Here is a 12,262-nt window from a genome sequence, read left to right on the forward strand (position 1 = left end):
AGTATTACGTTCAATCATTGGATGGTAACGTTTGGTAGTAGTATTACGTTCAATCATTGGATGGTAAAGTTTGGTAGAAGTATTACGTTCAATCATTGGATGGTAACGTTTGGTAGTAGTATTGCGTTCAATCATCATTTTAATGTTATATTTCACGTTAACATATGAAGATGAGTTTTCTTAAAGTGCGCCCTCATGAGGTCAAAGTATGATCATGAAGTTACTCTGAGGGTTATTGAACGACTTTATTTAGGATTTATTTTATTTCTAACGTTTAACTGTTTTCTTTTGCTTTATTTGTCCTTTGATCTGAGTATTTTTCCTCAAAAATAATACTAAAATTCAATTGTAAATCAATTTAATTAGAAAAACGGCATATTATAATTAATTATCAGTTTATTAAGCTTTTTAAAATATGTTACCGAATAATGAATATATAATAGGAAAATATACTATAAACTTTCATTAAAACACGTAATTTAGTTACTTTTACAAAACAAAACGAATGTCGGCGAATTTAAGGAAAAACTTAAAAATGAAATTAAAAACGTGGCGTTTATGTCTTAAATTATCCGTTAATAATCCTAATCAAATAAAAATAAATTAGTATTTATTATTAAAATGTCAAGTTGACGCGATTTAGTGACGTCACCGATTAAATCTCCTATGGTGCATTCAGGTTCTTTCAAACGTCTTGGTGAAAATAAATTACAAATTAAAATAAATATTGTAATAACAAATTGATGCGACTATTAATCCTAATGTCTTCATTGAATCCTGTTTTAATGTTTGAATTACAAAACTTTTAAACTTAAAATGATGTCGACTCGTAGATAGACCTGATTCGCGTCGAGGTCCCTGAACGCACCATCGCTCTCGCGCTCTCTTTGAGTGACACGCCTCGAGCCTCGACGCAAACAAGTCGATATTTTTATCTCCACGTTTGTTTTCATCTCCAGAAAATGAACAAGCTCGTCGTGGCGTCGCTGCTGGTCGCGGGTCTGGCGGCTCTGGTCGCTCAGAGGATCCTCAACTTCAGGTGAACTTCAGGGAATGTTTGAGGAATGTTTGGCCGCAGGTTCTGACGCTCGTGTGTCTCTCCGGTCCAGGAACATGGTTCTGGTCCACAGGGAGGTCCAGGTCCACCACCCCCACGACTGCGCCGCCGTCAAGAACCTCAGTAAGATCAGGAAAAGTTCTGCTTAAAGTCGCGGAAATGACGAAAGTTTTCCCTGCAGATTCTGGGTCTGAGGACATCACGGTCCTGGAGTCTGGTCTCGCCTTCATCAGCAGCGTGAGATCTGACCCTGAATGACGTCACTGCACAAATAAACCGGGTTTATTCTGGTTTTAATCCAAGTGTTGTGTTCTCTGTGCAGGGGTTGAAGTATCCTGGGGTGACCTCCTCAGAGGAACAAGGGAAGATCTTCACCCTGGACCTGCAGGACTCTCGACTCAAGCCGGTGGAGATGAGGATGCCGAGGAACTTCGACCTGGACTCGTTCAACCCTCACGGCATCAGCGCGTTCACGGATCCTGAAGGTGAAGGTGTTGTCAATATAACAATAGTTTGATGCCCTGAACCGGATCTTCTGGCTGCAGGCGCCCATAACATGCCCCACCACCTGCTCTCTCAGGCCCCTATGGTTGCAGACCTGCTCTCTCAGGCCCCTATGGTTGCAGACCTGCTCTCTCAGGCCCCTATGGTTGCAGACCTGCTCTCTTAGGCCCCTATGGTTGCAGACCTGCTCTCTTAGGCCCCTATGGTTGCAGACCTGCTCTCTCAGGCCCCTATGGTTGCAGACCTGCTCTCTTAGGCCCCTATGGTTGCAGACCTGCTCTCTCAGGCCCCTATGGTTGCAGACCTGCTCTCTCAGGCCCCTATGGTTGCAGACCTGCTCTCTTAGGCCCCTATGGTTGCAGACCTGCTCTCTCAGGCCCCTATGGTTGCAGACCTGCTCTCTCAGGCCCCTATGGTTGCAGACCTGCTCTCTCAGGCCCCTATGGTTGCAGACCTGCTCTCTCAGGCCCCTATGGTTGCAGACCCGCTCTCTCAGGCCCCTATGGTTGCAGACCTGCTCTCTTAGGCCCCTATGGTTGCAGACCTGCTCGCTCAGGCCCCTATGGTTGCAGACCTGCTCTCTCAGGCCCCTATGGTTGCAGACCCGCTCTCTCAGGCCCCTATGGTTGCAGACCTGCTCTCTTAGGCCCCTATGGTTGCAAACAACTACCTGCTCTCTCAGGCCCCTATGGTTGCAAACAACTACCCGCTCTCTCAGGCCCCTATGGTTGCAGACCTGCTCTCTCAGGTCCCTATGGTTGCAGACAACTACCTGCTCTCTCAGGCCCCTATGGTTACAAACAACTACCCGCTCTCTCAGGCCCCTATGGTTGCAGACCTGCTCTCTCAGGCCCCTATGGTTGCAAACAACTACCCGCTCTCTCAGGCCCCTATGGTTGCAAACAACTACCTGCTCTCTCAGGCCCCTAATGTTGCAAATAACTACCTGCTCTCTCAGGCCCCTATGGTTGCAGACAACTACCTGCTCTCTCAGGCCCCTATGGTTGCAGACCTGCTCTCTCAGGCCCCTATGGTTGCAGACCTGCTCTCTCAGGCCCCTATGGTTGCAAACAACTACCTGCTCTCTCAGGCCCCTAATGTTGCAAATAACTACCTGCTCTCTCAGGCCCCTATGGTTGCAGACAACTACCTGCTCTCTCAGGCCCCTATGGTTGCAAACAACTACCTGCTCTCTCAGGCCCCTATGGTTGCAGACAACTACCTGCTCTCTCAGGCCCCTAATGTTGCAAATAACTACCTGCTCTCTCAGGCCCCTAATGTTGCAAATAACTACCTGCTCTCTCAGGCCCCTATGGTTGCAAACAACTACCTGCTCTCTCAGGCCCCTATGGTTGCAAACAACTACCTGCTCTCTCAGGCCCCTATGGTTGCAAACAACTACCTGCTCTCTCAGGCCCCTAATGTTGCAAATAACTACCTGCTCTCTCAGGCCCCTAATGTTGCAAATAACTACCTGCTCTCTCAGGCCCCTATGGTTGCAGACAACTACCTGCTCTCTCAGGCCCCTAATGTTGCAAATAACTACCTGCTCTCTCAGGCCCCTATGGTTGCAAACAACTACCTGCTCTCTCAGGCCCCTATGGTTGCAAACAACTACCTGCTCTCTCAGGCCCCTATGGTTGCAAACAACTACCTGCTCTCTCAGGCCCCTATGGTTGCAAACAACTACCTGCTCTCTCAGGCCCCTAATGTTGCAAATAACTACCTGCTCTCTCAGGCCCCTAATGTTGCAAATAACTACCTGCTCTCTCAGGCCCCTATGGTTGCAGACAACTACCTGCTCTCTCAGGCCCCTAATGTTGCAAATAACTACCTGCTCTCTCAGGCCCCTATGGTTGCAAACAACTACCTGCTCTCTCAGGCCCCTATGGTTGCAAACAACTACCTGCTCTCTCAGGCCCCTAATGTTGCAAATAACTACCTGCTCTCTCAGGCCCCTAATGTTGCAAATAACTACCTGCTCTCTCAGGCCCCTATGGTTGCAGACAACTACCTGCTCTCTCAGGCCCCTATGGTTGCAAACAACTACCTGCTCTCTCAGGCCCCTATGGTTGCAGACCTGCTCTCTCAGGCCCCTATGGTTGCAAACAACTACCTGCTCTCTCAGGCCCCTATGGTTGCAGACCTGCTCTCTCAGGCCCCTATGGTTGCAAACAACTACCTGCTCTCTCAGGCCCCTAATGTTGCAAATAACTACCTGCTCTCTCAGGCCCCTATGGTTGCAAACAACTACCTGCTCTCTCAGGCCCCTAATGTTGCAAATAACTACCTGCTCTCTCAGGCCCCTAATGTTGCAAATAACTACCTGCTCTCTCAGGCCCCTATGGTTGCAAACAACTACCTGCTCTCTCAGGCCCCTAATGTTGCAAATAACTACCTGCTCTCTCAGGCCCCTAATGTTGCAAATAACTACCTGCTCTCTCAGGCCCCTATGGTTGCAAACAACTACCTGCTCTCTCAGGCCCCTAATGTTGCAAATAACTACCTGCTCTCTCAGGCCCCTAATGTTGCAAATAACTACCTGCTCTCTCAGGCCCCTATGGTTGCAAACAACTACCTGCTCTCTCAGGCCCCTAATGTTGCAAATAACTACCTGCTCTCTCAGGCCCCTAATGTTGCAAATAACTACCTGCTCTCTCAGGCCCCTATGGTTGCAAACAACTACCTGCTCTCTCAGGCCCCTAATGTTGCAAATAACTACCTGCTCTCTCAGGCCCCTATGGTTGCAAACAACTACCTGCTCTCTCAGGCCCCTAATGTTGCAAATAACTACCTGCTCTCTCAGGCCCCTAATGTTGCAAATAACTACCTGCTCTCTCAGGCCCCTATGGTTGCAAACAACTACCTGCTCTCTCAGGCCCCTATGGTTGCAAACAACTACCTGCTCTCTCAGGCCCCTAATGTTGCAAATAACTACCTGCTCTCTCAGGCCCCTAATGTTGCAAATAACTACCTGCTCTCTCAGGCCCCTAATGTTGCAAATAACTACCTGCTCTCTCAGGCCCCTATGGTTGCAAACAACTACCTGCTCTCTCAGGCCCCTATGGTTGCAAACAACTACCTGCTCTCTCAGGCCCCTAATGTTGCAAATAACTACCTGCTCTCTCAGGCCCCTAATGTTGCAAACGACTACCTGCTCTCTCAGGCCCCTAATGTTGCAAACGACTACCTGCTCTCTGAGGCCCCTCCTGCTCAGATATTCACATCTTCAAAGTGTCACAAGAGTGTGTAGTTAAATTGTCACAAGAGTGTGTAGTTAAAGTGTTATTGTGTAGTTACAGTGTTACTATGTTGCAGACGACACAGTTTACCTGTTCGTGGTCAACCATCCTGAGCATGCGAGTCAGGTGGAGGTGTTCAAGTACCTGGAGGACGACTCCTCGCTGGTGCACCTGAAGACCATCAAGCACCAGCTGCTCCACAGGTACCGAAGCTACCTTGAGGTCCAGCTTTTCGACCGTGATACCGTAGCTCGCCAGTGGATGGCAGTGTTTACATGATCGCTCCGGCGTCAAGAAGGAGACAAAACCACTTCCTGCTGTCCATCGAATAATGTACCTTTACAGTGCCTTGCGAAAGTATTCGGCCCCTTGAACCTTTCAACATTTCGCCACATTTCAGGCTTCAAACATAAAGATATAAAATTTTAATTTTTTGTCATGAATCAACAACAAGTGGGACACAATCGTGAAGTGGAACGAAATTTATTGGATAATTTAAACTTTTTTAACAAATAAAAAACTGAAAAGTGGGGCGTGCAATATTATTCGGCCCCCTTGCGCTAATACTTTGTAGCGCCACCTTTTGCTGCAATTCCAGCTGCAAGTCTCTTGAGGTATGTCTCTATCAGTTTTGCACATCGAGAGACTGGAATTCTTGCCCATTCTTCCTTGCAAAACAGCTGGAGCTCAGTGAGGTTGGATGGAGAGCGTTTGTGAACAGCAGTCTTCAGCTCTTTCCACAGATTCTCGATTGGATTCAGGTCTGGACTTTGACTTGGCCATTCTAACACCTGGATACGTCTATTTGTGAACCATTCCATTGTAGATTTGGCTTTATGTTTTGGATCATTGTCCTGTTGGAAGATAAATCTCCATCCCAGTCTCAGGTCTTTTGCAGACTCCAAAAGGTTTTCTTCCAGAATGGTCCTGTATTTGGCTCCATCCATCTTCCCATCAATTTTAGCCATCTTCCCTGTCCCTGCTGAAGAAAAGCAGGCCCAAACCATGATGCTGCCACCACCATGTTTGACAGTGTTGATGGTGTGTTCAGGGTGATGAGCTGTGTTGCTTTTACGCCAAACATATCGTTTTGCATTGTGGCCAAAAAGTTAGATTTTGGTTTCATCTGACCAGAGCACCTTCTTCCACATGTTTGGTGTGTCTCCCAGGTGGCTTGTGGCAAACTTTAAACAAGACTTTTTATGGATATCTTTGAGAAATGGCTTTCTTCTTGTCACTCTTCCATAAAGGCCAGATGTGTGCAGTGCACGACTGATTGTTGTCCTATGGACAGACTCTCCCACCTCAGCTGTAGTTATCTGCAGTTCATCCAGAGTGATCATGGACCTCTTGGCTGCATCTCTGATCAGTCTTCTCCTTGTTTGAGATGAAAGTTTGGAGGGACGGCCGGGTCTTGGTAGATTTGCAGTGGTCTGATACTCCTTCCATTTCAATATAATTGCTTGCACAGTGCTCCCTGAGATGTTTAAAGCTTGGGAAATCTTTTTGTATCCAAATCAGGCTTTAATTTTCTCCACAACAGTATCTCGGACCTGCCTGGTGTGTTCCTTTGTCTTCATGGTTCTCTCTTTAAACAGAACCCTGAGACTATCAAAGAGCAGGTGCATTTATACGGAGACTTGATTACACACAGGTGCCTTCTATTGATCATCTTCAGTCATTTAGGACAACATTGGATCATTCAAAGATCCTCAACTTCTGGAGTGAGTTTGCTGCACTGAAAGTAAGGGGGCCGAATAATATTGCACGCCCCACTTTTCAGTTTTGTGTGTGTGTGAGTGTGCGTGTGCGTGTGCGTGTGTGTGTGTGTGTGTGTGTGTGCGTGCTCTCAACAACTGGCTCAGGAAATTCAGATATTTTTCTCACAACTAAGCAAAAAGCTGCTGCAGTCCACTGTATCCTCTGGTCCTCAGTCATTGCCAACTCTGGGAATATTTGCATGTTAATTGTAAAAAAAAAAAAAATTATACTTATTTTTAAACACACTTTATTGGACACAATCCAAAATGTACTGCAACATGGAACTATTCAATAGGATTTTAAGCAACAACAAAAAACGCAGTTTTGGTGCTGAATTTTTTTCTTTAACTTTTGTCAAAATGGCCGCCAAACCTATTCAGTACAACTTCGGTACAACTTCGGTACAACTTCAGTATTACTTCAGTATTACTTCAATACTACTTCAGTATAACTTCAGGATTACTTCAGTATAACTTCAGTATAACTTCAGTATAACTTCCGTATTACTTCAGTATTACTTCAGTATAACTTCAGTATAACTTCAGTATAACTTCAGTATTACTTCAGTATTACTTCAGTATAACTTCAGTATTACTTCAGTGATGACAACATGTACGACAATAAACTTCGTGTCTCGCTGGAGCAGCGCTGAGCTGAATTTATGACTCAGTATAAAATACTTTCTAGACTAAAATAGTTGCGTTAGAAAGTAAATTATTTTTTGTGTTTGTTTGTGTTAGTGTAAAAGTGTGTAGATGAAATGTGCGTTTTATGTTCTCTCCGCGACACAAGTTACTGGTTTGACATGAAACGGCCTTCAGAGGTTTTGTTCACGAGTGCTGCTCCCTCGCCTGATGATCCTGACACAACCAGTCGAGTCCAGAACCACCTGCACAAAGATCCACACGTGGACAGTAGTTCAAAAATAACATTTTCCACGTGGCAGTACATTTTGGATCGCGTCCAATGAAGTGTGATTGATTCTCTGTTTCTCAGTGTTGACGACGGAATTAGCAGTGATTCAGTTTTTTCTTACATTGTTAACGCCATTGTTGTAGTACATTATGGACCTTGTGGAATGATCACCGATTCATTTTATTTTCCTGTGTTGACAATATCATTGCTGTACATTATGGATCTTGTAGAGTGAGCAGTAATTTATTTATTCATCAGTGTTAACTACATCTTTGCAGTACATTCTGGATCTTGTGAAGTGAGCAGTGGTTTATTTAATTTCATTAGTGTTAACGACATCATTGCAGTACATTCTGGATCTTGTGAAGTGAGCAGTGGTTTATTTAATTTCATTAGTGTTAACGACATCATTGCAGTACATTATGGATCTTGTAGAGTGAGCAGTAATTTATTTATTCATCAGTGTTAACTACATCGTTGCAGTACATTATGGATCTTGTAGAATGAGCAATGATTTGTTATATTTCATTAGTGTTTACGACATTGTGGCGGTACATTATGGATATTGGAGTATTGATTTATTTTATTTTCCACTGTTAACAATCTTGTTGCAGTACATTAAGGATCTTACGGAATGATCACTGATTAATTTAATTTTCCAGTGTTAACGAAATTGTTGCACTACATTATGGATCCTGTTGAATGATCAGATTAATTTTATTTTCCGGTGTTAACAACATTGTTGCAGTATATTATGGATCTTGTGAAATGATCACAGATCCAGTGTTGACAATCTCGTTGCACTACATAATGGATCCTGTAGAATGATCACGGATTCATTTTATTTTCCAGTGTTGACAATCTCGTTGCAGTACATAATGGATCCTGTAGAATGATCACAGATTCATTTTATTTTCCAGTGTTAACAACATTGTTGCAGTATATTATGGATCTTGTGAAATGATCACAGATCCAGCATTAACAATCTTGTTGCACTACATTATGGATCCTGTAGAATGATCACGGATTCATTTTATTTTCCAGCGTTAACGACATCGTTGCAGTACATTATAGATCTTATGGAATGATCACGGATTCATTTTATTTTCCAGTGTTAACGACATTGTTGCAGTATATTATAGATCTTATGGAATGATCACAGATTCATTTTATTTTCCAGTGTTAACGACATCGTTGCAGTACATTATAGATCTTATGGAATGATCACAGATTCATTTTATTTTCCAGTGTTAACGACATCGTTGCAGTACATTATAGATCTTATGGAATGATCACAGATTCATTTTATTTTCCAGTGTTAACGACATCGTTGCAGTACATTATAGATCTTATGGAATGATCACAGATCCAGCATTAACAATCTCGTTGCACTACATTATGGATCCTGTAGAATGATCACGGATTCATTTTATTTTCCAGTGTTAACGACATCGTTGCAGTACATTATAGATCTTATGGAATGATCACAGATCCAGCATTAACAATCTCGTTGCACTACATAATGGATCCTGTAGAATGATCACGGATTCATTTTATTTTCCAGTGTTAACAATCTCGTTGCAGTACATTGTGGATCTTATGGAATGATCACAGATTCATTTTATTTTCCAGTGTTAACAACATTGTTGCAGTATATTATGGATCTTGTGAAATGATCACAGATCCAGCATTAACAATCTCGTTGCACTACATTATGGATCCTGTAGAATGATCACGGATTCATTTTATTTTCAAGTGTTAACGACATCGTTGCAGTACATTATAGATCTTATGGAATGATCACAGATCCAGTGTTGACAATCTCGTTGCACTACATTATGGATCCTGTAGAATGATCACGGATTCATTTTATTTTCCAGTGTTAACAATCTCGTTGCAGTACATTGTGGATCTTATGGAATGATCACAGATTCATTTTATTTTCCAGTGTTAACAACATTGTTGCAGTATATTATGGATCTTGTGAAATGATCACAGATCCAGCATTAACAATCTCGTTGCACTACATTATGGATCCTGTAGAATGATCACGGATTCATTTTATTTTCCAGTGTTAACGACATCGTTGCAGTACACTATAGATCTTATGGAATGATCACGGATTCATTTTATTTTCCAGTGTTAACGACATCGTTGCAGTACATTATAGATCTTATGGAATGATCACAGATCCAGTGTTGACAATCTCGTTGCACTACATTATGGATCCTGTAGAATGATCACGGATTCATTTTATTTTCAAGTGTTAACGACATCGTTGCAGTACATTATAGATCTTATGGAATGATCACAGATCCAGTGTTGACAATCTCGTTGCACTACATTATGGATCCTGTAGAATGATCACGGATTCATTTTATTTTCCAGTGTTAACAATCTCGTTGCAGTACATTGTGGATCTTATGGAATGATCACAGATTCATTTTATTTTCCAGTGTTAACAACATTGTTGCAGTATATTATGGATCTTGTGAAATGATCACAGATCCAGCATTAACAATCTCGTTGCACTACATTATGGATCCTGTAGAATGATCACGGATTCATTTTATTTTCCAGTGTTAACGACATCGTTGCAGTACATTATAGGTCTTATGGAATGATCACGGATTCATTTTATTTTCCAGTGTTAACGACATCGTTGCAGTACATTATAGATCTTATGGAATGATCACAGATCCAGTGTTGACAATCTCGTTGCACTACATTATGGATCCTGTAGAATGATCACGGATTCATTTTATTTTCCAGCGTTAACGACATCGTTGCAGTACATTATAGATCTAATGGAATGATCACAGATCCATTTTATTTTCCAGCGTTAACGACATCGTTGCAGTACATTATAGATCTTATGGAATGATCACAGATTCATTTTATTTTCCAGTGTTAACGACATCGTTGCAGTACATTATAGATCTTATGGAATGATCACGGATTCATTTTATTTTCCAGTGTTAACGACATCGTTGCAGTACATTATAGATCTTATGGAATGATCACAGATCCAGTGTTGACAATCTCGTTGCACTACATTATGGATCCTGTAGAATGATCACGGATTCATTTTATTTTCCAGCGTTAACGACATCGTTGCAGTAGGAGTGGAGAGCTTCTACGCCACCAACGACCACTACTTCTCTCACCCGCTGGTCAAGATGACGCTGGAGCTGCTCCTGGCTCAGCCGTGGGGTAACGTCGTGCACTACAGTCCTGAGAAGGTGCAGGTGGTGTCGCAGGGTTTCTACTTCACCAACGGCATCAACCTGTCGCCCGACAAGAGGTAGAAAAACACCACCACCGTCGTCACGCGTGTTTCTTGACCGTCGTCATGTTCTCACAGACACGTGTACGTGGCGGATACGTTCGGTCGCAGCGTTCACCTGCTGGAGCGCCACGACGACGACACTCTGACCCCCGTGAAGGTAGAACATTGTAACCCGCAACACAAAATGGTTTCATGGTTATGAAGATGTTGCCGCAGTGCATTGTGGGTCCTGTTGTATTAGTTTAGAAAGAGATTCTCTGTACGTTTCCAAGTTGCTCTGTCGCTGGCCTCTTTAGCTATGGCTGCTGCCCCCTTGACCTCTCACGTGAAGATTCCTTTCTCCCACTAGACTCTGGCTCTGGAGACTCTGCCCGACAACATCGAGGTGGACCCCGAGACCGGAGACCTGTGGCTGGGCTGTCACCCCAACGGCTGGAGCGTCTTCTTCCCCGATCCTGAGCATCCGCCGGGGTCAGAGGTCGGTGTCTCTTCGAGCATCTCCTAACATCTCCCGCCTCCGTTTTTTTTTTTTTTTTTTTTCAAGGACTCGTCTTCTTCTCCTCCAGGTGATCCGGATCCAGGACTTTGACTCGGAGGCTCCGGTGGTGACGCAGGTGTACGCGGACGACGGACGAGAACTCCAGGCCTCGACCGTGGCGGCTCGGTACCGAGGGAAGCTGCTGATCGGATCTTTGTTCCACAAGATGTTGCACTGTGACCTGGACTGAGGCCTCCAAGTAGAAGTTTTGAGCTTCGATGATGATCTCAAGAGAAGGTGACAGTGATGATGTCACCGATGATGTCACCGATGATGTCACCGATGATGTCACCGATGATGTCACCGATGATGTCACCGAGTCAGTTATTTGGGGATCAAAGCCACTCTTTTGATCGACAGAAGTTTCTCGTACCATGAAGATCGTTTTGGTGAATTTCCTCTTGATAACTTGTGTGTTTTGTTGGGGTTTGTGCGTTTGTGTGGACGGTTGTGGTCGTTTTTTCGCTGACGAAACGATTGACAGTATTAAAAGTCATTTATACGAACAAGACAAAATTGTTGCTGAATAAAAAAAAAAGGTCAAATGTGATATTTCTGTGTGAGGATTATTACCTCTGCCAAGGAGGAAATGTTTTTGTCTGCGTGGGCATCGTTTTAGAAAATATGAAACGGATGATGAGGTTTTTAGTTTCAAGGAAACCATCTGGATCCAGGAACATTTTGAGGAATTTGTTGTCATTCACGACAATTAAAAAAAACACAATACAATCGCATGGATAACTTTCATGTGGTTCGTTCCAAGTGTTTGGGGGATTACTATAGAACCTACCAGACTTCCCAGCATGCAACTCTTGATGACTCATCAAGAACACAAGGTAAATGTAGGAGGTTATGCAATGAAAATCACATGATTGGTGGAACTAAGCTGCTTGGCAGAGGGCTGTGTTCTCTGAGTGCTTTTCTAGTTTCAATTCAAATTCAAATAAATGACCTGC

The 12,262-nt window shown here is 43.6% G+C and overlaps 1 protein-coding gene across 1 annotated transcript; it reads left to right on the forward strand.

Moving 5' to 3' along the window:
• Positions 1-903: 903 nt before the first annotated feature.
• On the forward strand, positions 904-11,833 carry LOC148062993 (serum paraoxonase/arylesterase 2-like). Its single transcript, XM_087812998.1, has 9 exons — positions 904-1,039; positions 1,110-1,180; positions 1,239-1,294; positions 1,380-1,542; positions 4,880-5,006; positions 10,580-10,783; positions 10,844-10,925; positions 11,118-11,246; positions 11,335-11,833. Exons 1-9 carry the CDS (start codon positions 963-965, stop codon positions 11,494-11,496), a joined length of 1,071 nt encoding a protein of 356 aa, XP_087669124.1. The 5' UTR covers positions 904-962; the 3' UTR covers positions 11,497-11,833.
• The last annotated feature ends 429 nt before the right edge of the window (positions 11,834-12,262 follow it).

The sequence above is a fragment of the Callionymus lyra genome, chromosome 17 (assembly GCF_982586985.1).
Source record: "Callionymus lyra chromosome 17, fCalLyr1.hap1.1, whole genome shotgun sequence".
Taxonomy (NCBI): domain Eukaryota; kingdom Metazoa; phylum Chordata; class Actinopteri; order Syngnathiformes; family Callionymidae; genus Callionymus; species Callionymus lyra.

Excerpts from the sequence above, each read along its gene's own strand:
- LOC148062993 (XM_087812998.1), top strand. The coding sequence starts at position 963 with ATGAACAAGCTCGTCGTGGCGTCGCTGCTGGTCGCGGGTCTGGCGGCT. Across the intron at positions 1,040-1,109 it reads CAGAGGATCCTCAACTTCAG|GAACATGGTTCTGGTCCACA; the intron begins GTGAACTTCAGG and ends TCTCCGGTCCAG. Across the intron at positions 10,926-11,117 it reads ACACTCTGACCCCCGTGAAG|ACTCTGGCTCTGGAGACTCT; the intron begins GTAGAACATTGT and ends TTCTCCCACTAG.